Below are 21,805 nucleotides of genomic sequence, written 5' to 3'. Positions count from 1 at the left end.
TCCTGAGAAACTAAAGATGTTAAATTAACATCTAACAGGGATAAGCAACTTCAATTAGCCTGATTAGGTTGCACACGAGCGTGCTGGAAGAAAAGGAGGAGATCTCGAGCTCACTTGTGGCCTTTTTGATAATGGTTCTGGGACCAGAAAAACGCCGACGGGCTGGAAGACAGCAAACGTGCCTAGGTGCTGAAAGAGCGAGCTGAACGATTCAGATCTTGGTACACCAAAGGTCCTGCATCAGTCCCAGGCATATGTCTTTTGGGGTCCACTGAGAGAGAAGGTGTGGGTAAGAATACAAAAGAATGTAATTTATGCTCATCAGCACAGGCTTATGAACAAGCAGGCTAGGAAAAAAAAATCCTGACTTCAGCCTTTGGAAGAAATTAGCAGTACCTGCCTGCACTCATGGTTTAAATTGCTACATGGCAACTGGCTTGCGCATCACTTTGAGCTACTTGGTACAAAACCCGCTCAGATTATTTGAAGAAATTCCCAGGTTTCTCCTTTCTCCTAATCAGACTCTGGCCGGGAGAGCCAGGCCCACCCAGACTCTGGAATCCTTCTGCTACCAGATTTTGCTGTTTTATCACGCCAGACGGTTTTAACATTATCGCCAAAAACTTTGGTCTGATCCAACGGAATTTGTTAGGCGATGAGCTGCAACTAATGCTAGCGTGAGCTGCCTCCTGCCCAAACCCCCCGGAGGGCTGCAGCCATCCCACGGCAGTGCCTGGCACCGGGCTCTCGAGAAGGACGCAAGCGGAGTCTAAGGCTTCGCGCATCCCGTTTCAGATGCCAGGTCCCTCTCGCCTTTCCCTTCCGACTCGACGGCTTCTCCGGCAGCTGATGCACCGACTGGCCACCCGCGCTGGTGGAAAACAAAGCTGGATGCGAAGAGATTCAAGGATGTAGCATCCCCCCTACCCAGCGGGATGCTCTACATGGTGGCTATGCCCCCAGCTCCTTTCTCTCCAGCTATAGAAAACACGGAATATAAAAAACAGGGCACAAAGTCACAAATCTGGGCTTACTTGGCCACCACAGACTGAGGAGAGGCAACTGAGTTGGCGCTGGTTGTTAACTACAGTGAATTAGTTAGCAAGGAGTTACCAGGCTCATCCCTCTGGATGTTGAGGCACCGGAGAGCCAAGCGCTGGGCAGCGGGGAGGAGAATCCAACCAGCCGCGCTGAGGCACCGGCACCTCCCGGCAAACACCGCAGCCCGGCGCCGGGCGAGCGCGGTCCCGGGCTCCGGGGAGGGCCGGGCAGACCCTTCCCGCGCTTCCACCGCCGCCCTTTCCTCACCTTCTCCGCTCGGAGGAGGCTGGAAGCGGCCCCGTGCCCACCTCATGCCCGGGCGGGTAACGCGGCCTCCAACTGAGGCCCGTGCGGCGGCCCGCGGCGCCTCCGCGGGGCTCGGGCCGCCGGGCGCGTCGCCATGGCAACGAGCGGCGCTACGGCGGGGCGGAGGCGACAAAATACCCCGGGCGCGACCCGGTCGCCGCGGGGAGGATGAGGAGCGCGGTTTCTGCGCTTCGTACGGGTCCGGGTGTGGGGGGGGCCTCCCCTCCCTCCACCTGCTGCCCACGCTGCTTTGGAAGGAGGCGGTGAATCCTCCGGGGAATGGGGAAGGCCAAACCAAAAATCCTTCAAAAAGCCTCCCTGGGAGGAGCGGAGGGTGCTGGTGTTTCCCTCCGTCTCCCCAGAGCCACCTGTGAAGTGTTGCCGGTAAGGCTGGCTGTGTTTTTATAAAATCATCCAAGACTTTCCAGGTGGCTGGGGCTGAGGAGGCGCTGGGAGCTGGCGATGGAGGGACAGCAGCCCGGCTGGGAGCTGGGGCAAGCCGGCCCTGCGTGGCTGTCCTGCTCCCCGGCAGCTGTTAGGAAAATTCCCTTCCCTAATTAGTGTATCAACCAGGCTTCATGGTATGACTGTGCCTTAACTTCGTTTGTAGGTGCGTATGTGACAAGTTCACACGCTGGGCTGTAACGTAACGAGGTAGTGGAATTTTACTGGAGACTTTAGTATTGTTTGTGCTTAAGTAAAACAAACTAAATGACAGCCTGGCACTGGAAATAAGGGCTCTAAGCTTCCAAGAAGGAGAAAAAGATACCCTGGGTCAACCAAGAGAACACCAGCATCTCAGCCCTCTGACACAGCTTTGAAACCCTCCCAGCATCGTAGGGCATCATGGATCAGTAACTCCAGCAAGACTGACTCCAGAGACGTCTGAATTCTGCAAGAAAGCTGCAAAAAGAGAGCGGTTTTGCAAAGTTCTGCTACAATTAGTAATCAGTAGGGCGGGCGTCAGTGATTAGTCAAATTGTGTTGTACCTGAAGGTTTGAAGGGTTCAAGAACCCTGTGCAAAACCACATTTGGGGAGCCCAGTTTGGCTGGGGACACCTCCTGCGCAGGAATAAATATTTACCCTTGCAATTCCCTACTTTGTATCCCAGCCTCTCTCCTCGGTCGGCACGGGCCGGCTGCCGATTTTTGTGACGCAGCACGGCTAACGCAGCCCGCAGCTCTGCTGTCCCCGGGGAGGCTTTTCCTCCTCCTCCAGCAAAGCGGCCATGCCGAGCCCCCGGAGCTGGCGAGCGGTGCCGGCGGCGGGTGCATAAGGGGATCTTTATGAGCCGCCGGCGGTCTGTGCACAGCGGCCGCTTTGTGCGAGGGCCACTGGCACGGGCCGGCCGGCCACTCACCTAAGAAGGCTTCTGTGTGCGGAGGGATGGGTGTCCTGAGGGCAGCGTGTCCTTCACCCGCTGTCCCCAAAGGCCCTCATCACTTTTTCAGCCTCCGGCTGGCAGCAGCTCTCCCTGCGCAGGGGGTCTGGCTGTGCTGGTGGTGACAAAGGGGTGCCCAAGGAGCGTGGGGGGCTGCACCTCTTGTCCTCACTGCCCACCCTCCTCGAGTCCAGAGCAGGGGAACAGCTTGAGCGTTTGGTGAGCTGCAAAGCTGCAGTGTTCAGTCTGCTCCTGTCTGAGCTGTTGCAGAAGGAAGTCTCCTGGCTGCAAGGAAGCACGGCCCCTGGTCGCCAGCCCCTGCGCACCTGGTGCCAAGGAGCCCCACTGCGCTTTCCTGGCACCTGCCACACAGTCTGGGAACAAGCCTTGGCTGTGCAGGACATGTAGGGCAGCATGTTCAGCCCAGCTCCCAGTCCTGCCCAGCAGGGATGTCCATCATGGCCCCTGGGAGTAGTGGAGCTAGGAGGGACAGAATAGTGATCCTGGGTGGGCTTGACAGCTCTACTGCCACCCCAAGCTCTGCAAGGGGACCCTGCTGTGATCACAGCCCCCAGCTCTCCCTGGGGTCCAGCAGCGCCATGGGCAGCCACAGAGCTTTGCCCCAGGAGCACGGGGCTGCGCCCACGCAGCAGGCACAGAGCAAGGAGGACACCCTTCCTGCAGCCACTTTGCTTTTATTAGAGCTTATCAGACACAGGGAGCCGGACCTGCACGCCACGTGCCGCCGGCTTGCTCTGCTGTGCCCCTCCGCGTGCCGCGCAGGCAGAGGTGAGGGGGGCTGGCAGAGGCGGGCACCCCGGGCTGGTCCCTCTGTCCGCAGAGCAATACAGAGGGCAGCCCCTCGGGTTTCCTCGCAGCCTTTGCTACAGGCACCCTTTCTGCTGCGGTGGCTTCACCCTACCAGCTGTGAGCAAGCGTTGTGGGAGAGGGACATCTCCAACAGGGCAAGAACTGGGGCCACTGAGCTGTGCCCACTCCATCACTCCCCAGGAGAGACCTTGGCTTGGCCTCACATCCACCTCCGCAGGGGATCAAAACTCGTACGGGGACACAAAGGCTGTGACCTTGAAGATGTGTTTGCCCAGGAGGACCTTGCGCGAGAACTCGCTCATCTCCAGCTCCACCTCCAGTGTGGCCGGCCCCGCCACGGGGCTGCTGAGCACCAGCTCTCCCGTCTGCCGGTCAGAGCGTCGCACGGAGAAGACTCCTTGGCCCCGGCCGCCCACGATGGCGAAGCGCAGGCTGTCGCCCACGAAGTGGGTGGTGGACATCTTGAAGAGGACGCGGGGCACAGTGCGGTTGGCTTGGAGTGGCAGGTAGTGGAAGGAGATGGAGGCGGCGGCCAGGTGGCAGGCTCGGCTCTCTGCGGGGCAGGGGTTCCTCTCGCACTGGCTGCCAGGAGAGAAGGGGTACCGCTGCTCAGCACCGTGGTTTGGCTCTCGGGGAGCTGCCCACATCCTTGCAAACAAGCCTTGCCCGCACCGCAGGCGGCACCTCCAGCCTCGCTGCCAGTCCTGTGGCAGAGAAACCCAAGGCAGCCACATCCGAGCCTGCCTGGCATCGGATCTCTGTCCCACCCCAAACGCCGTGCCTTGCGGGGACACAGCTCTGGGCCACTCTCCGAGGCTGGGACCAGGGGTCCCGCAGTCCCAGCTGGAGGCCAGGGATGGAGCCAGGCTCAGATGTGCCTCCTGCAGAGGAACATCCCTTGCCTGGAGCAAGGACGGTCCTCCATTTGGGTTGCTTGGCCACAAAGCAGTTGGGTCCCACGAGCAGGACCAAGGGGCTTTACCTGTGAGATGGCAGCTGATGGCACCGCATGGATGCTCGGCGGAACAGAAACAGTGTTGTTCCCCCACGCTGGGGCTTTGGCAGGGGCTGTTGTATCAAGGTGCTCCTGCCCGCATCCCCAGCCACTGGCATCCCGAGACCTTTGGGCATTGGGGAGCCCGCCAAGCACGCCCCACATGGCAGTTTGGCTGGCACTTTCCCTGCTGCCCCTGGATGACGCCATATGGTCCCCAGGGCACCGTAAGACCCATCACCCGGAGAACAAAGCACGATGCAGCCCGAGCCACGCACGGTACTCACAAGGCAGAGGTCTTGACATAGCTGACATTGTGGCGTGGTGGGGGGCACTTGGGGCGCACGCAGCGGTGGCCCCCGAAGGTGTTGATGCAGAAGTCGCCCCGGGTGCAGTTGTGCTGCTTCCCGGCGCACTCATCCATGTCTGCGGCGGTGGCACGGGGTGAGCGGGACCATCCCCGCTGCTCCCTGCTGCACCCCCAGGTCCCACGGGATGCTCCCTGCCCTGCGCTCACCGCTCTTACCCTCACAGGTGGTGCGGTCGGCATGGAGCAGGTAGCCGGGGGGGCAGAGGCAGCGGTAGGAGCCAGGGAGGTTGAGGCAGTCGTGGAGGCAAAGCCGGGTCTGAGGGCTGGACTGGAAGAGCTGGCACTCATCCACGTCTGGGGAGACAGCGTGCAGGGCATGGCCGGCGGTCTCATCACTGCCGAGCCTCAGTTTCCCCTCCCTCCCCGCCATCTGCACCTCCTTTTTACCGTGGCACATGCCGCCGGCTCGCATCTGGAAGCCGGTGTCGCAGCTGCAGCGCCGGGAGCCCGGGCGGCCCTCGGCACAGCGGGGCTGGCGGCTGAAGGAGGAGTTGCTCAGTGTCACCCAGTCTGCGGGGGGAAAGCGGGTGTCACTGCTGGGGTGGAGGGCATGGGGACATGGGTGGGGGCTGAGGTTCTGGGGTCAGATGGGTGCCGCATGGCCAGGTGCCAGCCTTGGGAGCATCCCTGTCCTCCGCAGCCCAAACCCAAGCCCTGGCAGAGCCCGTGCTGGGCACTTACAGGCGTAGACGGGGCTCTGGCAGCTGGGACCTGACCAGCCCCGGGAGCAGAGGCATGTGTAGCTCTGGTTGCCATCCACGCAGGTCCCACCATTGGCACATGGGTTGCTGGAGCAGTCGTTGATACCTGGGGAGAAGGAGCCCATGACCACCAGCTGCAGACACCCACCGTCACCCCAGCCCAGCCCTGGTACCCATTGCTGCAGCCTCTGGGCTGCTCCCTCTGCAGTGGGGGGAGCGGAGCCACGGGACCCTGCAGCTCTGGGGGACGGAGGAGCCCGTGGTGCCCAACCCCGCTCCACTTCACTTCTGCAGAAGGGCTGGGTGCCGCTCCACGTGCGGTTGTGCCGGCAGGTGCGCGTCTCCGAGCCCACCAGCCGGAATCCGGCGTTGCAGACGAAGTGAACGTCATGGCCCACCCGCATGCTCCGGCCCAGCATCCGTCCGTTCCGGGGCACCGCTGGCTGCGGGCAGGTCTCTGCGGACAGACAGATGCGGGTGAGGACGGACATCGCCAGGCTGGAGCTGATGCCAGCCCCGGTGAGGAGCTGCGGGTCCCTTGCCCAGGCTGCTCGCCAGGGGTCCGGGGTTCCGAGCTGGCCCCGCGGGGCCGTCACCCCCATGGTGGTGACCCGGTGGTACCGTTGCGGTTGGGAGCCTGTCTCTGGAGACGGTTCTGGAGGACGGCGACCTGCTGCCGGAGACCCCGCGTAGCCCGCAGCTGGGCAGCCTCCTGCGCCGCCAGCACCTTCTGCATCTGCCACAGCGCCCTGAGCGCCTGCTGCTGGCTCAGGCACTCCTGGGGGGACCAACGACATCCGTGTCACCCACCGGGCCCCCCTGCCACCCTGCTGCAAAGCTCCTTCCTCCCCATCCCAGTGCAGGGTCTGCCTCTGCCTCTGTATCTGCTCCAGTCTCAGCCCCTCCTCCCAGTCCTGCCCTGGAGCTTGGATTGAGGAGCAGCTGGGATGCCCCGGGTGGGTTTAGCATCATCTCGCTGCCGTGAGGGAAAAGCCCCACGACCGTCCCCCCGTGGTCCTGGGCAGCCCTGTGGGCGCTGTGGCTGTGTCACACCCCCCACCCTGGTGCTGGGGTGTATGAGGTGGGTGCTGAGAACCCCCTGGCGGGGGCGTTCTGTGAGGAGGGACATGAGGGTCCTTACCTGGGCGCCTCTGAGGGGCAGCTGCAGGATGCCCAGGGTCAGCCAGGCTGGCAGCAGGACGAGGAGCATCGTGCCGGAGCTGGATCCGGACGAGACGCCGGCGCTCAGTTTCTGCCCGGCTCGCTCACAGCCGCGCTCCCGCTCTCACCGGGATTTATTGGCGGCGCGTGCCCGGGTGTTTGTTTGTTGGTTTTTCCCCTGGCCGAGGCCGAGCCGTAGGAAAGTTTCCCCTTGGCACTGGCACCAGCCTCTCCCTTCCCTCTCCGCACATCAGAGGCTTTGGAGCCTTTCATGTCACAGGGCCAGCAGATGCCGGGGCCAGGCGGTGGCTGTCACCGCGGTACCGGCGGTGCCGGGTTCCCCCCACGGCCAGCCACGGCTCTGGGGCTCCCCGGCACGTGGGAGCGCGGGATGCGGCTAATCCCGTGCGTTTGCTAAGCGTGGGAAAGTCTCCAGGGACAAGGGATGGATTTGGGGTCGGCACCGGGGTCTGGTTCTCCAGTGGCACTGGGGCTGCCAAGGGGGGCAACTGGGCAGTGCCGGGGACTCGCTGGCCTTGGCACGGCTTTGCTGGGCTGAGCTCAGCCGTGGCTGGAGCTTGGTGGGGCACCTCGGGGGCTCCTCTGCAGCCTGGAGCTGGGGTGCAGATTAACGGCAGGGTTGGCATTAACATCAGGGTCAGGATTAACATTAGGGTCAGGATTAGGGTTAGGGTCAGGATTAGGGTTTGGGTCAGCGTTGGGGTCAGGGTTGAGGTTGGGGTTAGGCTCAGGGTTAATGCTGAGGTCGGGGTCCGTGTCTGGGTTAAGACCAGTGTTAGGACAGTTGCCAAGGGTTTGGATAAGGGTTGGAGTTGGCATCAGCACTAGGGCCAGGGTTCAGGGCAGGATTAGGCTTAGAGTCAGAGTGAAGGAAGTGAAGGTTTTCGGAACTGGATGCTCAGCTCAGCCTTCAGAGCTGGGGAGTGGGATGCTCCTGGTCCCTCCCAACCTGTGAGCCCAGAGGAAGGGGCCTGTCCTCCAGCCACCACCAGGTCTGACCCCCAGACACCTGCCCTGTGCCAGGGGAGCACCCCCAGCCCCTCTGGCATGGGCACCGGGAACCTCGTGCTGAGGCAGAGCCATCGGGGTGCTACGAGCCCCCCCCAGCAGCACATGCCCCAGGACCCCTGCCCAACCCCGAGCACCTGCTGAGACGTGCCACCCCAAACCTCGGCATCCCTCCTGCCGCCGGCCCCCCGGCCCACTCATCCTCCCACCCCGTAACCACGCTGCCCAGCTCGCCCGAGCGCGTATTTGGCTTCGTGCCCATGGTGGTGTGTGTTACCTCCCCGGCATCTTTAATTCATGGGGCAGCAGAAAAGCCGGTTACGGGAAGGGGCAACGACGAGACCCCCCTTAGGGCAGCAGAAAAGCCAGTTGAGGGGGGGACACAAATCCCCCCTTAACCCCCAGCCCCTTGGCATCCAATCTCCCAGCACCCCAAAGTGGGTACTGCTTGGGATCCCCACTCCTGCCGATCTTCCCATCCCGACCCCGGCTCTGTGCCGGGGCTGGGGCAGAGTACGGGGGGCTGACCCCGCCGCAGGGCGTCCCGGTGGGGTTCCAGCCCGGGACCCCGGGAGCTGTCTGCCGTGTCCGCGCCAGCGAGCAACCGTTTTGACAGAGCCATTACTCACCCGTCAAGCTTTTGTTGGAGTTGACCAGCGGTGCCTGTCTGGGCTCCTGAATAGGATCAAATCCCGCCACCAGACACAGACGGACGCGCAGGAGCGCGCCGCCGAGCTCGCCCCGACACCGGCGCTGCTGCGGGGTGGCTCGTCTCACCCCAGTCCTCTCTCCGGAGCCATGGGAGGCTGGTGGCCCCCATCTCCGGCCACCAGCTGCATGAAGCTCTTAGTGCTGCTGGTTTGCAACCTCCTGGAGTGGAGGGTGGGTGAGACGAGGTTGGACGCTCCGGAGAAGTTGGCTATGCTGGATCCGGGAGGTAACAAGGAGAGGGGCTGGGGGGGGGTTGCTGCTGGCATCAAGGCTGGGGGGCAGCTGGTTTGGGGGGAGGTACTCTGAGCACCATCCCCTGGGGCCAGGCCAGTCAGGCAGGGGGCTGGGTGGGTGATGGTAAGGGGGGTCTGGGTGGGTGATGGGGGCTGGGGATGGGAGGGGGCTGAGCGGGGGGGAGGGGGGCTGGTGGTGGGATGGAGCTGCGGGGATCTGGGAATCGGAAGAGGCTGGAGGGGTTCTGGGGCTGGTGGTGGAATGGGGCTGGTGATGGGATGGAGCTGGGGGGATTCTGGGACTGATGATGGGCTGGAGCTGGTGATGGGATGGGGCTGGTAATGGGAGGGGTCTTGGGGGGTTCTGGGACTGGGGATGGGTTGAAGCTGGTGATGGGATGGTGCTGGGGGGGTTCTGGAGCTGGAGATGGGTTAGAGATGGTGATGGGATGGGGCTGGGGGGAGTCTGGGGCTGATGATGGAATGGGGCTGGTGATGGGATGGGGCTGGGGGGGTAGTCCTGGGGCTGGTGATGAAGGTTAGCGACGGGTCCAGCCCGGTGGGGTCTGGGTGCTGGCAGGAGAGATGCTGGAGCTGGGGCAGGGGGGGGAGCGGTACATTCCTGGTGGTCTCAGCCCACCCATGTGAGACGGGGGCTCAGCGGGCTGGACCCCCCCCCCTTCTTCCTCAAGTCCCCTGCCTCTTTTGTGCTCCCAGTCCAAAAGTGCTTTCTTCTCTCCCTTCGAGTCTCCATGGAGACCCGGGTGCCTTTCCCGTATCCCCGGCTGCGGGCAGACCCTTCAGGGGCCCACGGGGTCCGGCCCCAGCTGGGGATACGGGAAAGGCACTTGCACCCCACAGCCCCCTTGGCCCCATCTCCTGCTGTCCCTCCCCCACCCCAGCTCTCAGCGTGAAGGAGACCTTCCTGGTGCTTTCACTGCACAACAAGTTGAGGAGCAAAGTGGACCCCCCCGCTGCCAACATGCAGAAGCTGGTGAGCCCCCCCCCCCCCCATCATGTCCTGTCACCCCCATCTTTACCTGCCCCATCCACCTCCCACCCCATGCCCAGGGAGGGGTGAAGCCCATGGGTGCCGCACAGTATGTTTGTTAATAAGATAACGAAGCAGAAGAGCTGGCTGGCGTGGGGCCACCAGCACTGCCAGACCCAGTGGGCACCAGGCGCAGGGCTGGTCCCTTGGGGAAAGACCCTTGTGGGGTCCTCCATGTCCCGTGGTGGCCCTCAAGGTCCCTCCATCACCAAGACATACAAAAACTGAGGGCAGAGCTGGTCCCTTGGCGAGAGACCGTTGTGGGGTCCCCCATGTCCCATGATGGCCCTTGATGTCACTCCGTCACCCACACATGCACACACCAAGGGCAGGGCTGGTCATAGAATCATGGAATGGTTAGGGTTGGAAGGGACCTCCAAGATCATCCAGTTCCAACCCCCCTGCCATGGGCAGGGACACCTTCCACTACACCAGGTTGCTCAAAGCCTCATCCAACCTGGCCTTGAACACTTCCAGGGATGGGGCAGCCACAGCTTCTCTGGGCAACCTGTGCCAGTGCCTCGCCACCCTCAGAGCGAAGAATTTCTTCCTTGGATCTCATCTAAATCTGCCCTCTTTCAGTTTAAAGCCATTGCCGCTTGTCCTGTCACTACACACCCTTGTCCAAAGCCCCTTTGGGACAGACCCTTATGGAGTCTCCCATGTCCTGCGATGTCCCTCCATCACCCTGCACCTGCACACACCAAGGGGTCCCTTGCAGCATCGCGCTCGATGCCCCCCAAGTCATCCCCTGCGCTGACCCCCATGGCGGTCCCCAAGCACTCCCCGGGCAGTTCCCGCTGTCCCCAGCATCCCGCTGGGGGGGCTGTCCCAGCACCCTCGGGTGGCTCACGGTGCTGGCCGTACCCCCGCAGGAGTGGAGCGAGGAGCTGGCGCGTCTGGCGGGGGCACGGGTGGCCGCCTGCCTGGAGGGTCCCGCTCCGCCGCCGGCCCCGCAGCTGGGCTGGAGCGAGGCCTTGGTGCCAGCGGGCACCGGGGGCTTCGGGGCCGTGCTGGAGCGCTGGTTCTCCGAGGGCCGCCGCTACGACCACGGCACAGGGCGCTGCGCCAGTAACGCCACCTGCCACCATTACACCCAGGTGGGCACAGGGGGTTCCGGGGGGCACTTGGGGGGCGCTCCGGGGGGACACTTGTTGGGGGTGGGGGGGCGCTCCGGGGGGTCCGAAGGTCCGGGGACGGGGGTGACACGCTGTCTTGCAGCTGGTGTGGGCCACGGCGGGGCGGCTGGGCTGCGGCCGCCACCTCTGCGCCGGCCACGGCCACGGCCACGGCCACGGCCACGGCCCCGGCCCCAGCGAGGCGTTCGCCTGCGCCTACTCCCCGGGGTAAGGGGCTGCCGGGGGCGGGGCCTGAGCGGGAAGGGGCGGGGCCTCGGCACGAGTGGGCGGAGCTAGGATAAGCCCCTCCCCCGGGTGGGCGGGGTCTCCACGAGGGTGTGTCCGGGGCTGGCCTATGGGGAGGCGGGGTGGGGGCGGGGCCTTGTCCCGGCGGTGGGTGGGAGCTGGGGCTGTGGGCGTGGCCTTGTGCTGGGGTGGGTGGGGCTTGGGGTGGTGGGCGGGGACGCGCGCTGGAAGGGGGCGGGGCTCCGCTGCGGGAGCGGATGGGGCTGGCCAGTGTGGGCGAGGCTGGGGGCGGGGCTTCGTGGCAGAAAGGGGTGGGGCTTGGCCATGTGGGCGGAGCTTCGTGGCGGAAAGGGGTGTGGTTTGGCCATGTGGGCGGGGCTTCGCGGCAGAAAGGGGTGGGGCTTGGTCATGTGGGCGGGGCTTAGCGGCAGAAAGGGGTGGGGCTTGTCCGTGTGGGCGGGGCAGCGAGCCGGGCCGGGCGGGGCGGCCGCCTCCAGCTGCCTGCGGGGACAGGGGCAACTGGGAGGTGGCCGGGACCCCCGTCCTGCCCTACAAGCAGGGGCCCTGGTGCTCCCTCTGCACCGCCGGCCTCTCCGGCTGCTTCAAGTCCTGGGACCACGGCGGCGGGCTCTGCGGTGAGTGCCCCGGTCCCCCGGCCCCGGCTGGCCCCCGGCCGTGCCGTGGCCCTTGACGCCCGTGCCCTCCCTGCTGCGCCCAGAGGTGCCCAGGAACCCCTGTCGCATGAGCTGCAGGAACGGCGGGCGCCTCGACATGAGCAGCTGCCAGTGCGCCTGTCCCACCGGCTACACGGGCAGGTACTGCCAAGGTGAGAGGGGCACCGTGCCACCCCGGCCTGCCCTCGCCTCTAGGCAGGCATGTGCAAGGCTGCTGTGGTGCACGCAAGTGCGTGGCTAGCACAGTGTGGGCATGCACAGAGTGGGTGCAGTGCATGCGTGTGCATGGACGGTGCAGCACATACATGTGTAGGGTCAGTGCGCTGCGTGTGTGTGCATGGACAGTGCAGTGCATGTATGTGCAGTGTCGGTGCAGTGCACACATGTGCAGTGTCGATGTGGTGCATCCATGTGCATGGCTGGTGCAGTGCATGCATGTGCAGTGTTGGTGCAGCGCATCCATGTGCATGGCTGGTGCAGTGCATGCGTGTGCAGTGTCGGTGCGATGCGTGCATGTGCAGTGTTGGTGTGGTGGATGCATGGGCACACCTGGTGCAGTGTCCGTGCTCAGCATGGTGCCCGCATGCACACAGCAGTGCAGCACATCCATGTGCTGGTCACGGTCAGCTCCATGCCCATGTGCACACAGCCAGTGCAGCCTGGGCAGCTCAGTGCCGCGCCCACTGTGCAGCACAAGCTCTGCTGGGGTGGGCAGGGGTCTCGGAGCCCCTGCCAGCTCACACAGCACCTTGCCCACAGTGAGATGCAGCGGGCAGTGCCTCCACGGGAAGTTCCGGAAGGAGGAATGCTCCTGCCTCTGCCACCCGGGCTATGGCGGTGCTGAGTGCGGCGGTGAGTCTGTCCCAGGGGGCTGGCACCTTCAGGGATCTGCGTTGTGGGCAGGGACCTCCCGTAGCGGGTGCTCAGGGTGCTGCGGTGGGCCTGGCTCTGCCGGCACGGGCACCCACCTGCTCCTGCCTGTGCCCCCAGCCAGGATCCGGTTCCCCTTCCACGCCTGCGACGTGAGGATAGATGGCGACTGCTTCATGGTGTCCCCCGAGGCTGACACCTACTACGGTGCCAAAATAAAGTGCCAGGTGAGGCCCCAGGATGCTCCGGGTGTCCTTTTGCACCTGAAAAATGCCCCCCGGTGCTCCTAACCCCCAGCCCTGCGTCTCTCCGCCGGCTGGCAAGGGGCTGCACCATGTCTGCAGGGCTGACTCGGAGCCTTCCCCGCAGGAGAAAGGGGCAATGCTGGCCCAGATCAGGACCCAGAAGGTCCAGGACATCCTGGCTTTCTACCTCGGCCATTTGGAGAGCGGTAACAGGGTGACAGACACTGATTTTGAGACTGGGAACTTCTGGATCGGTGAGTGGCAGCGGCGGGCAGGACGTGTGGTGCCCAGGGGTGCGGGCGGACGTGCCACTGCGTTCGCGGCTCCCCCCAGGTCTCACCTACAAGACGTCCAAGGCTGCCTTCCGCTGGGACACAGGCGAGCCGTCCTCCTTCACCAGCTTCGCTTTCGGGCAGCCGGACAATCAGGGGTAAGTGCCTGGTTGGATGCGGAGGAGACCCGACCCATGTGTGGTGTGACCGCCGTGCCACCACACTGACTGGCTTTGCCACCCTCCGGCCGGGCCACAGATTTGGCAACTGTGTGGAGATGCAAGCGTTGGCCGCCTTCAACTGGAACGACCAGCGCTGTAAGACCCGGAACCGGTACATCTGCCAGTTCGGTGAGTGAGCGGTTGGGCACCATCCTGGGGCGATGCTGAGCCCTGGTGGTGCCAGTCCCTGGCTCTGCTGGCTCTGTGCCAGGCCTTTGGGTCCTTCCTGGTGTGGGGGGCACTGACTCTGCATCCCATCACAGCCCAGGAGCACATCTCCCTGTGGCAGCAGGACCCCTGAGCCGGCAGCCGCGGGCACCGGCCAGCGCTGGCTGCTGTGCCAAGCCCGTGGCTCAGAAGGACCTCGGTGCTGTGCCAAGCCCTGACCGTGGCTCAGGAGGACCTCGGTGCCACTCAGAGCTGGGACCATGGCACAGGAGGACCCCTCCACACAAGGGATGGGAGGCTGAGGGCACCCATGGCGCTGGGATGTGTCGAGAAGAGCTCACACTCTACGTCAGCATCCCCAAAACAGCGTCATCTTCTGCCCCTCACCTTTCTCTGTCACCATCCGACAGCGTCCTCCTCCTAAATGGGCAGCCGGGCTGTGTCCGGGCCGTGGTGCTGATGTGACGAGGAGGATTTGGGGGGGTGCAGACCTTGGCATGGCTCGGGGCAAGGGCTGAACTCAGCTCCAAGCCATTGCCCCGACCTGGCTGGGAACACCATGAGTTCCTCACCGTCACCCAGTTCCTCACCATCACCCGGTTCCTCGCCATCCACCAGGTGGTTAATAAAGACCCTCTTGCCCTCTGGAAGAGCCGTTTGTCTCCTCTTCACCCCCCAGACCCATCACACTCTCTCTGCCATGGCACGTGTCCTGCCCGTGCCGGGTGGTACCTCAAGCTCCATGCAGCGGGTGCTGGGGTGCGAGGAGCTGGAACCAGGCTGACTCCTGGCCGAGCTCGTGTCTCCAGCGCCCCGGAGATGTTCTGGATGAGGTGACGTTAACCAAGAGTCACTTCTTCCAGCCCCAGGATGGTCCCAAGTCACAGCACGCCACGTGCTGGGCGCACGCCCGTGCCACCAGCACCGGTGGGTGTTGGGTGCCTCTGGAGGGGACACGTCACTGCTGTCCCCGTGCTGGCACCCTGCAGGGACCCTCCCCGGGGGGGGGGTCGCCTCCCTCGGCTGCTGGGGTGGCAGTGAGGAGGTCCCCGGCCCTGGTCACGCGGTGGCCCCAGCTCCGCGGAGGGAAGGCAGGAGCTGCGTCAGCGCTGGCAAGGCTGGATCCCAGATCTGGGGCGAGCTGGGCAAAGCCGGGGTGCGACTGAGCCGTCAGCTGGGGCAGAAGGGTCCGATGGGTCTGGAGGCAGGAGATGGGGGAAGGAGGGCAGGGAGGATGAGGATGGGGATGAAGGATGAGGATGGGGATGGAGGATGGGGATGAAGGATGAGGATGGGGATGAAGGATGGGAGTGAGGATGAGCATGGGGATGGGCATGAGGATGGAGATGGGATGGGGATGAGGATAAGGATAGAGGATGAGGATGGGGATGAAGGATGTGGATGGAGGATGAGGATGGAGGATGAAGATGAAGGATGGGGATGGAGAGAGGATGGGGGAAGGAGATGAGGATGAAGATGCAGATGGGGCATGAGGATGGAGGCTGGAGATGAAGGATGGAGGATGAGGATGGAGGATGAGGATGGAGGATGAGGATGAGGATAAGGATGGAGGATGAGAATGAGGATGAGGATAGGGATGGAGGATGAGGATAAGGATGGAGGATGGAGCATGAGGATGAGGATGAGGATGAGGATGGAGGATGAGGATGGAGGATGAAGATGAGGATGAGGATGAGGATGGAGGATGAAGATGAGGATGAGGATGAGGATGAGGATGGAGGATGAAGATGAGGATGAGGATGAGGATGAGGATGGAGGATGAAGATGAGGATGAGGATGAGGATGAGGATGAGGATGAGGATGGAGGATGAAGATGAGGATGAGGATGAGGATGAGGATGGAGGATGAGGATGGAGGATGAAGATGAGGATGAGGATGAGGATGGAGGACGGAGGCTGAGGAAGGTCCACCACAGCCGCGCGCGGGCAGGGACCGGCCGCGATGTCGCGACAAAGCGGGGCGGCTCCGGGGGCGGGGCGGGGCGGGATCACCATCACCCCCCCGCCGTGCCGCGGTGGTGCGGTCCGCGCTCCGTCCGTGCCCGTTCCCCCCCCCCGGCAGTGGTCGGGCCCGGTGGCGGCGCGCTCGGGCCGGAGCGGGGCCGCGGGGGCTGCGGGGCCGGGGCTGCCGGTGCCGCCGGGGCTGCGGGGGGATGACGCTCTTCGGCAGCGGGGACGCGGGCTGGAGATGTGAGTACCGAGCCGGATCCGGCCCTCCAGCCCCCCTCCCGGTTGTCCCCCCGGGATGGGTCCTCTTCCCACAAACCCTCCCACCCCCTAGTAGATGCTCCGGTACCGGGGTGTTTGTCCGGCACCGGCAGCCCTGCCCGGGCAGGGGTGCCCCCTGGCAGCTGGCCTTGGCTGCTGTTCCCCGCCGCGTCCCCGTAGCCTCCCACCCCGGGCAGGGCCGGCTCCCGGTGCCGGTGCCTTCTGCCCCCTTGGACCGGTTCCTGCCCCCGGACAGGCAGGTCCGCCCAGTGCCGAGCCAGCCCCCACCCCGCTGGCAGTCCCTCCCCAGGGTCGGGGTGTCCTCCCGGTACTGGGATGCTCGGTGCTCCCCATACCATTACCTCCAGGACAGGGATGTCCTCCCCGTACTGGCATGCCCCCACCTGCTCCGGACAGGGTTGTCCTCCCAATTCCAGGGTGCCCTCCATCCCATTATCCACCCCCCCACCCTCCCCAAGGACAGAGATCTCCTCCTGATACTGGGATGCCCCCATGCCATCCCCCTCCAGGACAAAAGATGTCCTTCCAGTAGTGGGATGCCCCATGCCAGGGATATCTTGCCAATACTGGGATACCTGCCATACCATTGCCCCCCATACCATCACCCTCCATACCATCACCCCCCCATACCATCACCTCCCCGGACAGAGATGTTCACCCCGTATGGGGATTCCCTGCCACACCATTTCAGGGAAGGGAACCCAGACGCAGGGCTGATGGCCCCGGGGCGATGGAGCCCCCTGGCCCGGGTCCCCTGCCCCAGCAGGACAGCCCCTCCAGTGCAGGTGGCCTGTGACAGGGTGCCTGCCCATGGCTGGGGTCCCCGGCTGGGGTGCTGAGGTCTCCGTGTCTCTATGGATGGGCTGGAGAGCCGGATGTCAACGGTGCCTCCAGCTCTGAGCAGTGAGCTTGGTCATCCCTGGGCACATTGGCTGCACCCACTGAGAATGAGTGCCAGTGTTCCCTGGCACACCCAGGGCGAGCGAAGCATTTCCCCCAGCCCGCAGCCCGCCCCGCCATCGGAGCCGGCCCGCAGACTGCATCCTGCAAGGGGACAGCCTGGAAAACAAACAAGTGCCGCTTTCCTTCCCCTCAGATCTTGCTCAGAAGCGGGGCTGGAGGGGACCCGTGGCCAGTGTCCATGCTCCTGGGGTGGGTCTAGAGCTCTCCAGGGAGCTGGCATGTGCCCAGAGGGTTCCCCAGTGCCATGGCACCCACAGTGGGTGGACCATGGACCATCTGTGCTCACCGTGGCCAAGGGCGAGTGTGCGAGAAGTCAACATCTCACCCACCGGCTCCTACGCCAGGGGCCAGATTGGTTTCGAAGCCCCCCCGGAATTATAAAATTAAATATACGGTGGTGTTAGGTGGGTGCTTTGCCTCCCAAACATTGGCTTTTCTATGGACATTGACTGTGAAATCCTAAAGAAGGGGTGAAGAGTGTCACCGCGGAGGTGCGATGTGGTGTCGCCGAGCCCCGCATCCAGAGCCATTGTCACCCTACGCCTTGGCATCACCTGTGTCTGGGCAGCCTTCGGGAGCATGCAGCAGCTGGATGCGGGGCCTCCCCCGCCCCTGGCACCCATTTGTGTTGGGCAGCGCTCGCCAGCATCCCACCGGCTCGAGGCTCCCCGAAAAATGGCCCAACCACCCAGCAGGAGCGATGGTGAAGGTGGATTCACCGCAGCGGTGGGGGTTAATTACCCTCATTGCCAGCGGTGCTTTCTGCCAGCCTAATTGGAACTGGGCACAGGGATGGGACGGGGCTGCTGCAGGGACAACCGGAGCCACTCGGTGTTCCGGCACAGCCCTGCGCTGCTCCTATCCTTCCCCAAAAACTTAAATCTAGAGACAGCTGCTACTCTCAGGCTCGTCCTGTGGATGCTCTGGAGCAGGACACATCCAGCCAGGAGAGGAGCGTGGCCGGAGCCGCCGGGAAGCCGGTGCTGGGGTAGGGTGTTGGCACCCCCTTTTCTTCCTGCTGCTCACTCCCCTCCTCCCTCTCCCCTCAGATTTGGACATGGCCAGGGAAGTCAAGCCGAGCCGGGCCCGGCTGGGCCAGAAGCGGCAGCACGGCAGCGGGCTGTACCAGTGAGTGCCAGCGTGTGGGGTGGGGGCTGCACCGCGGTGTGGGGGGGCCGGGGACTGTCCCACGCCTGGCTCCTCTTCCTCCCCCTGGAAGCCTCTGACTGTTCCAGCTGCTGGCCTGCCATGCTGGACACGGGTCCCTGGGATGTCCCTACCTCGTCCCGATGGGGCTCTCAGCGCGTTGCCGCCTGGCACCAGTGGTGGCTGGAGTCCTCGCTGGGTGCTGCCCGGTGGGCGTTGCCGGTGGGGTGTGCAGACCCCCCATTCCCTGTCTGAAGGAGTCGGGAGAAGAGCAAAGCCCCGCGGTCTCCACGTCTGGCAATGGCAGTGGGCGATGGTGATGGTGGCACTGGCGGCAGCAGAACAGCAGGTCCCCATCCCCGCGCACTTCGGGCTCCCTGGCTCGGCGGGCGCGTGGTGAGGAGGGGACCGGAGCGGGTCCCCTGTCTCTCGTTAGTGAGATTGAACTAATTGCTCTGCCCGTTGCCATGGTGCTGGCAAGATGCAGCGCTGGCAGTGCAGGGACCACTGGCCCCCTCGGCCCTGGAGCGCGGTGGCCACCGCTTCTGCTCATCCCAGGGGATGCTCGGAGGGAAGAGCCAAGCTGGGAACACCCTCGTGGGGTGCCAGACCCCATGGCCAGGTCTCTTGAAGTGCCACCGGAGGGGTGGGTGGTCTGTGGCATTCATGTCCCTTCGGGCTGTCGGAGCTGGCACCTTCCCTGTGCCGCGTGTGCGGGTTGGGACCCGTCTCCGGTTGCCTGATCCCACAATCCTGAGGCAGGATGTGACCTTCCTCCCTGGGTGCCAGGGGGCAGGTGGCGACGCAAAGGACTCACTGGCGCTGTCACAGCCATGGCAACTTGGAAGGCAGCGAGTTTGGACCGAAAAGCTTCCAAAATATCCCCAAGTGGGATCAATCAGTTGGCGGGGTGATTATTCTTAAAAAAGGCAGGGGGGCAGCAGGGCTGGGGGTGCCTTTGCCCCATGACGGGCTCCGAGCTGCCCTCTGGGCTGGGCAAGCCTGGGAGTCTTATAGCCCAGGTTGCCCATTAGCCCTTTCCAGCTCTCTCCAAGCTACGGCATCGGTCCTGTGGCAACAGCCTCATCTGCAGCAAAGCCTGGAGCCCCGGGGCACCTTGTCCTGATTCCCCCCTGGTCCCGGCAGCGTGGCTGGGGACGGCTCCCCGCAACGCTCGGAGCACGGCTTTGCCTCCCCTTGGGTTGGGCTTAATCCTACGTTCCACAAGAGCTGGAGCAGCAAAATGAGCTTCGGCATCCCTCCTCCTCCTCCTCCTTCCCCCGGCTTCTGCTCCATGGCACATGATTTATTACCGGCACGTCGGCCGCCCGCGTCGGAGGCGATCCATTGACAGATCGCTTCTTAATTTGGAGCTGAGCGAGCCGGGGACCGTGAAATTTAAGGTCGGGGCGCTGGAAGCGCAGCTCCCCCAGAGCACAGGCTGCTGCTGCCACCCTGGGGGGGGTCTCTCCGTCACCCCCAACACCCTCACTTGGCTCCGGGACAAGCCCCTGCCAGGGCACAGCCACCTCCTGCTGCCACCCAGGCAGCTTCCCTGGCACCTTGCCAGGTGCCTCCCGCTCGCCGGGGCTGGGGATGGAGGCTGGGGGGTGCCCCCACCCCCGAGGTAGCCACTCTGTGGTATCCGTGGCCCCGTAGGGCCGGTGACATGTTGTCCTCTCTCTCCCACTTCCCACAGCAGTACCTGTGAGCCGGACTACGATCTCTACAGGGACGACTTCCCGTACCGGTGAGCGCGGCTCTGCCGACGGCGGAAAGCGGGGTGTCCCCGGGGCACCGGCCCCCCACCTCTGAGGGAGGCTCAGCAGGGTTGCCCTCATCCCAGAGCACAGCTTCCCCGGGCTGGGCAGTCCCCAGGGCTGGGGTACATGGGGCTGGGGTAGTGTGGGGGGGTGGGCAGTGCCCAGTTTGGGGGTCCCTCACTGCAGAGGGACCCCGAGAGACCTCCCAGGTTGGCCTTCACGCCGCCGTGTTCTTGGTGCCCTTGCAGGGTGTACGAGTACCAGAAGATCCCCCCCCTCATTAACCGCATCCCGGTCAAGGCCAGACGGACTCACGTGGGAGCGGGAAGCAAAAGCAGCCCCAGCCCCCAGCCCGGGGCGAGGAGCAGCAGCAGCTCCACGGCGGGACGGACCAAGCGTAAGTGTGATGGGGCCGGGAGGAAGAGGAGGGTTGTTAGAGCAGTGCTGGTGCTGAAGGTCCCGCTCGGTGCTCACCCTGTTGCCTCGAGTCCCCAACTCCAGCAGACACGGCCTGGACTGTGCTGGGCTGGTGGCTGTCCGATGGACCTGTCCTTGTCCCCCGAGGATGCTCCGGTGAGGAGGATGCTTCGGAGTGGAGGATGCTGCAGAGGGAAGGATGCTCCGGAGAGGAGGATGCTCCTGAGGGGAGAATGCTCCAGAGGGGAGGATGCTCCAGAGGGGAGGATGCTCTGGAGGGGAGGATGATGCAGAGGGGAGGATGCTCTGGAGGGGAGGATGATGCAGAGGGAAGGATGCTCTGGAGAGGAGGATGCTCCAAAGGGGAGGATGCTCCAGAGAGGAGGATGCTCTGGAGGGGAGGATGCTCCGGAGGGGAGGATGCTCTCGAGGGGAGGATGATGCAGAGGGAAGGATGCTCTGGAGAGGAGGATGCTCCAAAGGGGAGGATGCTCCAGAAAGAAGGATGCTCTGGAGAGGAGGATGCTCCAAAGGGGAGGATGCTCCAGAAAGGAGGATGCTCTGGAGGGGAGGATGCTCTGGCAGTGGCTGCCCGGGCCGGCGTGTCTCCCCGGTTCTGGGTGGGCTGCAGAGCCGGGTGGGATTGTAACGGCTCATCTCCCCGCAGTGGGGGCCAAAGAGCTGCACTCCATCAAGGGTGAGCTGAGCCAGATCAAGGCGCAGGTGGACAGTCTGCTGGAGAGCCTGGACCGCATGGACCAGCGGAGAGAGCGTCTCACCGGTGAGGAGCCGGGCCAGAGACCCTCCGACACCTGCGTGTCCGTGTCGGGCAGCCTGCGGGTGCCCGCGAACCTGGACCCCGAGCCGGGTGGCAGGGATGGAGCTGGGCACCCAGAGCTGGGGAGGCAAATTCCCCACGTCCTCCCCCCTCCCTGGCAAGGACAGGGCTGCCGTTTGCACGGAGACTCCCAAATTTCTGCTGTCTCTGTCCTCGCAGGGTCCAAGGAGAGCGAGAAGAAGAGGGTGGAGACGGGGGCAGAGTCGCCGTCCCCAGCAGGAGAGGGGTCGGGGGGGACGGAGGGGACGGGAGCCGAAGGTCACAGCGACCTGCGCAACATCGACAGCGCCGAGGAGAGCACAGACACGGAGGAGACGGTAAGGGGAGGGCCGCATCCTGCGCCGGCCTCTCCGCTCTCCTAAAATTCATCCCCACTTGCTGCACGGGCTGAATTTTGTGGGGGTCCTGGTGGGGGATACCCGGAGCAGAGGAGCTGCTCCATCAGGGTCCCCCGAGCTGTCCCGGCTGCGTGCCGGGGTGACAACCACCCGTGCCTCCGCACCAGCAACCAGCTCCCTGTGGCAAAGCCCTGGGCACGTGCAAATCCAGCAGCACAGGCTGCAAAAATAAAACCCTTCTGGAGCAGAAACACCCTTTATCAAAGCTGCTGCTTCCCCCAGCCGGGGATGGGACCCCAGGGGTCCCTGTGCCAGGCAGGGCGTTGGGTTTGATCCCGCTGCCGGGGCGGCATCGGGGGACGGCGACGCTGGGCATTTCTCCTGGCAGGTGAAAAACCTCCCATCGGATGCCGAGGGGAGCCAGTAGACGAAGCGGGATGCCACGGCCCTTCCTGTCTTGTGTCCC

General features: G+C 64.2%; 3 protein-coding genes across 3 annotated transcripts; 2 read left to right on the top strand and 1 right to left on the bottom strand.

Annotated features, from left to right (window-relative positions):
- Window positions 1-3,782: 3,782 nt before the first annotated feature.
- Window positions 3,783-6,836, bottom strand: LOC104380849 (fibulin-7). Its single transcript, XM_086621116.1, has 8 exons — window positions 6,768-6,836; window positions 6,248-6,404; window positions 5,913-6,083; window positions 5,607-5,732; window positions 5,313-5,435; window positions 5,082-5,219; window positions 4,843-4,981; window positions 3,783-4,143 (listed from the first exon to the last, which is right to left on the bottom strand). The coding sequence occupies exons 1-8, from the start codon at window positions 6,834-6,836 to the stop codon at window positions 3,783-3,785; spliced, it is 1,284 nt and encodes a 427-aa protein (XP_086477242.1).
- Window positions 6,837-8,653: 1,817 nt separating this feature from the next.
- LOC104377541 (C-type lectin domain family 18 member A-like) lies at window positions 8,654-13,758 on the top strand. The gene is made up of 12 exons (XM_086620896.1): window positions 8,654-8,753; window positions 9,663-9,754; window positions 10,687-10,911; window positions 11,033-11,157; window positions 11,689-11,810; window positions 11,894-12,001; window positions 12,609-12,701; window positions 12,840-12,946; window positions 13,089-13,218; window positions 13,298-13,394; window positions 13,495-13,586; window positions 13,721-13,758. The coding sequence occupies exons 1-12, from the start codon at window positions 8,654-8,656 to the stop codon at window positions 13,756-13,758; spliced, it is 1,329 nt and encodes a 442-aa protein (XP_086477022.1).
- A 2,040-nt stretch (window positions 13,759-15,798) lies between these two features.
- Window positions 15,799-21,766, top strand: LOC147527724 (RNA-binding Raly-like protein). The gene is made up of 7 exons (XM_086620885.1): window positions 15,799-15,835; window positions 17,887-17,965; window positions 19,683-19,733; window positions 19,995-20,143; window positions 20,831-20,944; window positions 21,161-21,318; window positions 21,728-21,766. The coding sequence occupies exons 1-7, from the start codon at window positions 15,799-15,801 to the stop codon at window positions 21,764-21,766; spliced, it is 627 nt and encodes a 208-aa protein (XP_086477011.1).
- The last annotated feature ends 39 nt before the right edge of the window (window positions 21,767-21,805 follow it).

The sequence above is a fragment of the Tauraco erythrolophus genome, chromosome 15, assembly GCF_009769465.1.
Source record: "Tauraco erythrolophus isolate bTauEry1 chromosome 15, bTauEry1.pri, whole genome shotgun sequence".
Lineage (NCBI taxonomy): Eukaryota > Metazoa > Chordata > Aves > Musophagiformes > Musophagidae > Tauraco > Tauraco erythrolophus.
This window is presented reverse-complemented; position numbering and strand designations above follow the sequence as displayed.

What these genes read in the sequence shown, in the direction of transcription:
- LOC104377541 (XM_086620896.1), top strand. Translation starts at nt 8,654, where the DNA reads ATGAAGCTCTTAGTGCTGCTGGTTTGCAACCTCCTGGAGTGGAGGGTG. An exon ending in CTGCCAACATGCAGAAGCTG is followed by an intron (nt 9,755 to 10,686) that starts GTGAGCCCCCCC and finishes GTACCCCCGCAG; the next exon opens with GAGTGGAGCGAGGAGCTGGC. An exon ending in CACGGGCAGGTACTGCCAAG is followed by an intron (nt 12,002 to 12,608) that starts GTGAGAGGGGCA and finishes CCTTGCCCACAG; the next exon opens with TGAGATGCAGCGGGCAGTGC.
- LOC147527724 (XM_086620885.1), top strand. Translation starts at nt 15,799, where the DNA reads ATGACGCTCTTCGGCAGCGGGGACGCGGGCTGGAGAT. An exon ending in CACGGCGGGACGGACCAAGC is followed by an intron (nt 20,144 to 20,830) that starts GTAAGTGTGATG and finishes ATCTCCCCGCAG; the next exon opens with TGGGGGCCAAAGAGCTGCAC. An exon ending in GCGGAGAGAGCGTCTCACCG is followed by an intron (nt 20,945 to 21,160) that starts GTGAGGAGCCGG and finishes CTGTCCTCGCAG; the next exon opens with GGTCCAAGGAGAGCGAGAAG.
- LOC104380849 (XM_086621116.1), bottom strand. Translation starts at nt 6,836, where the DNA reads ATGCTCCTCGTCCTGCTGCCAGCCTGGCTGACCCTGGGCATCCTGCAG. An exon ending in CGACCGCACCACCTGTGAGG is followed by an intron (nt 4,982 to 5,081) that starts GTAAGAGCGGTG and finishes CCACCGCCGCAG; the next exon opens with ACATGGATGAGTGCGCCGGG. An exon ending in TATGTCAAGACCTCTGCCTT is followed by an intron (nt 4,144 to 4,842) that starts GTGAGTACCGTG and finishes CTCTCCTGGCAG; the next exon opens with CCAGTGCGAGAGGAACCCCT.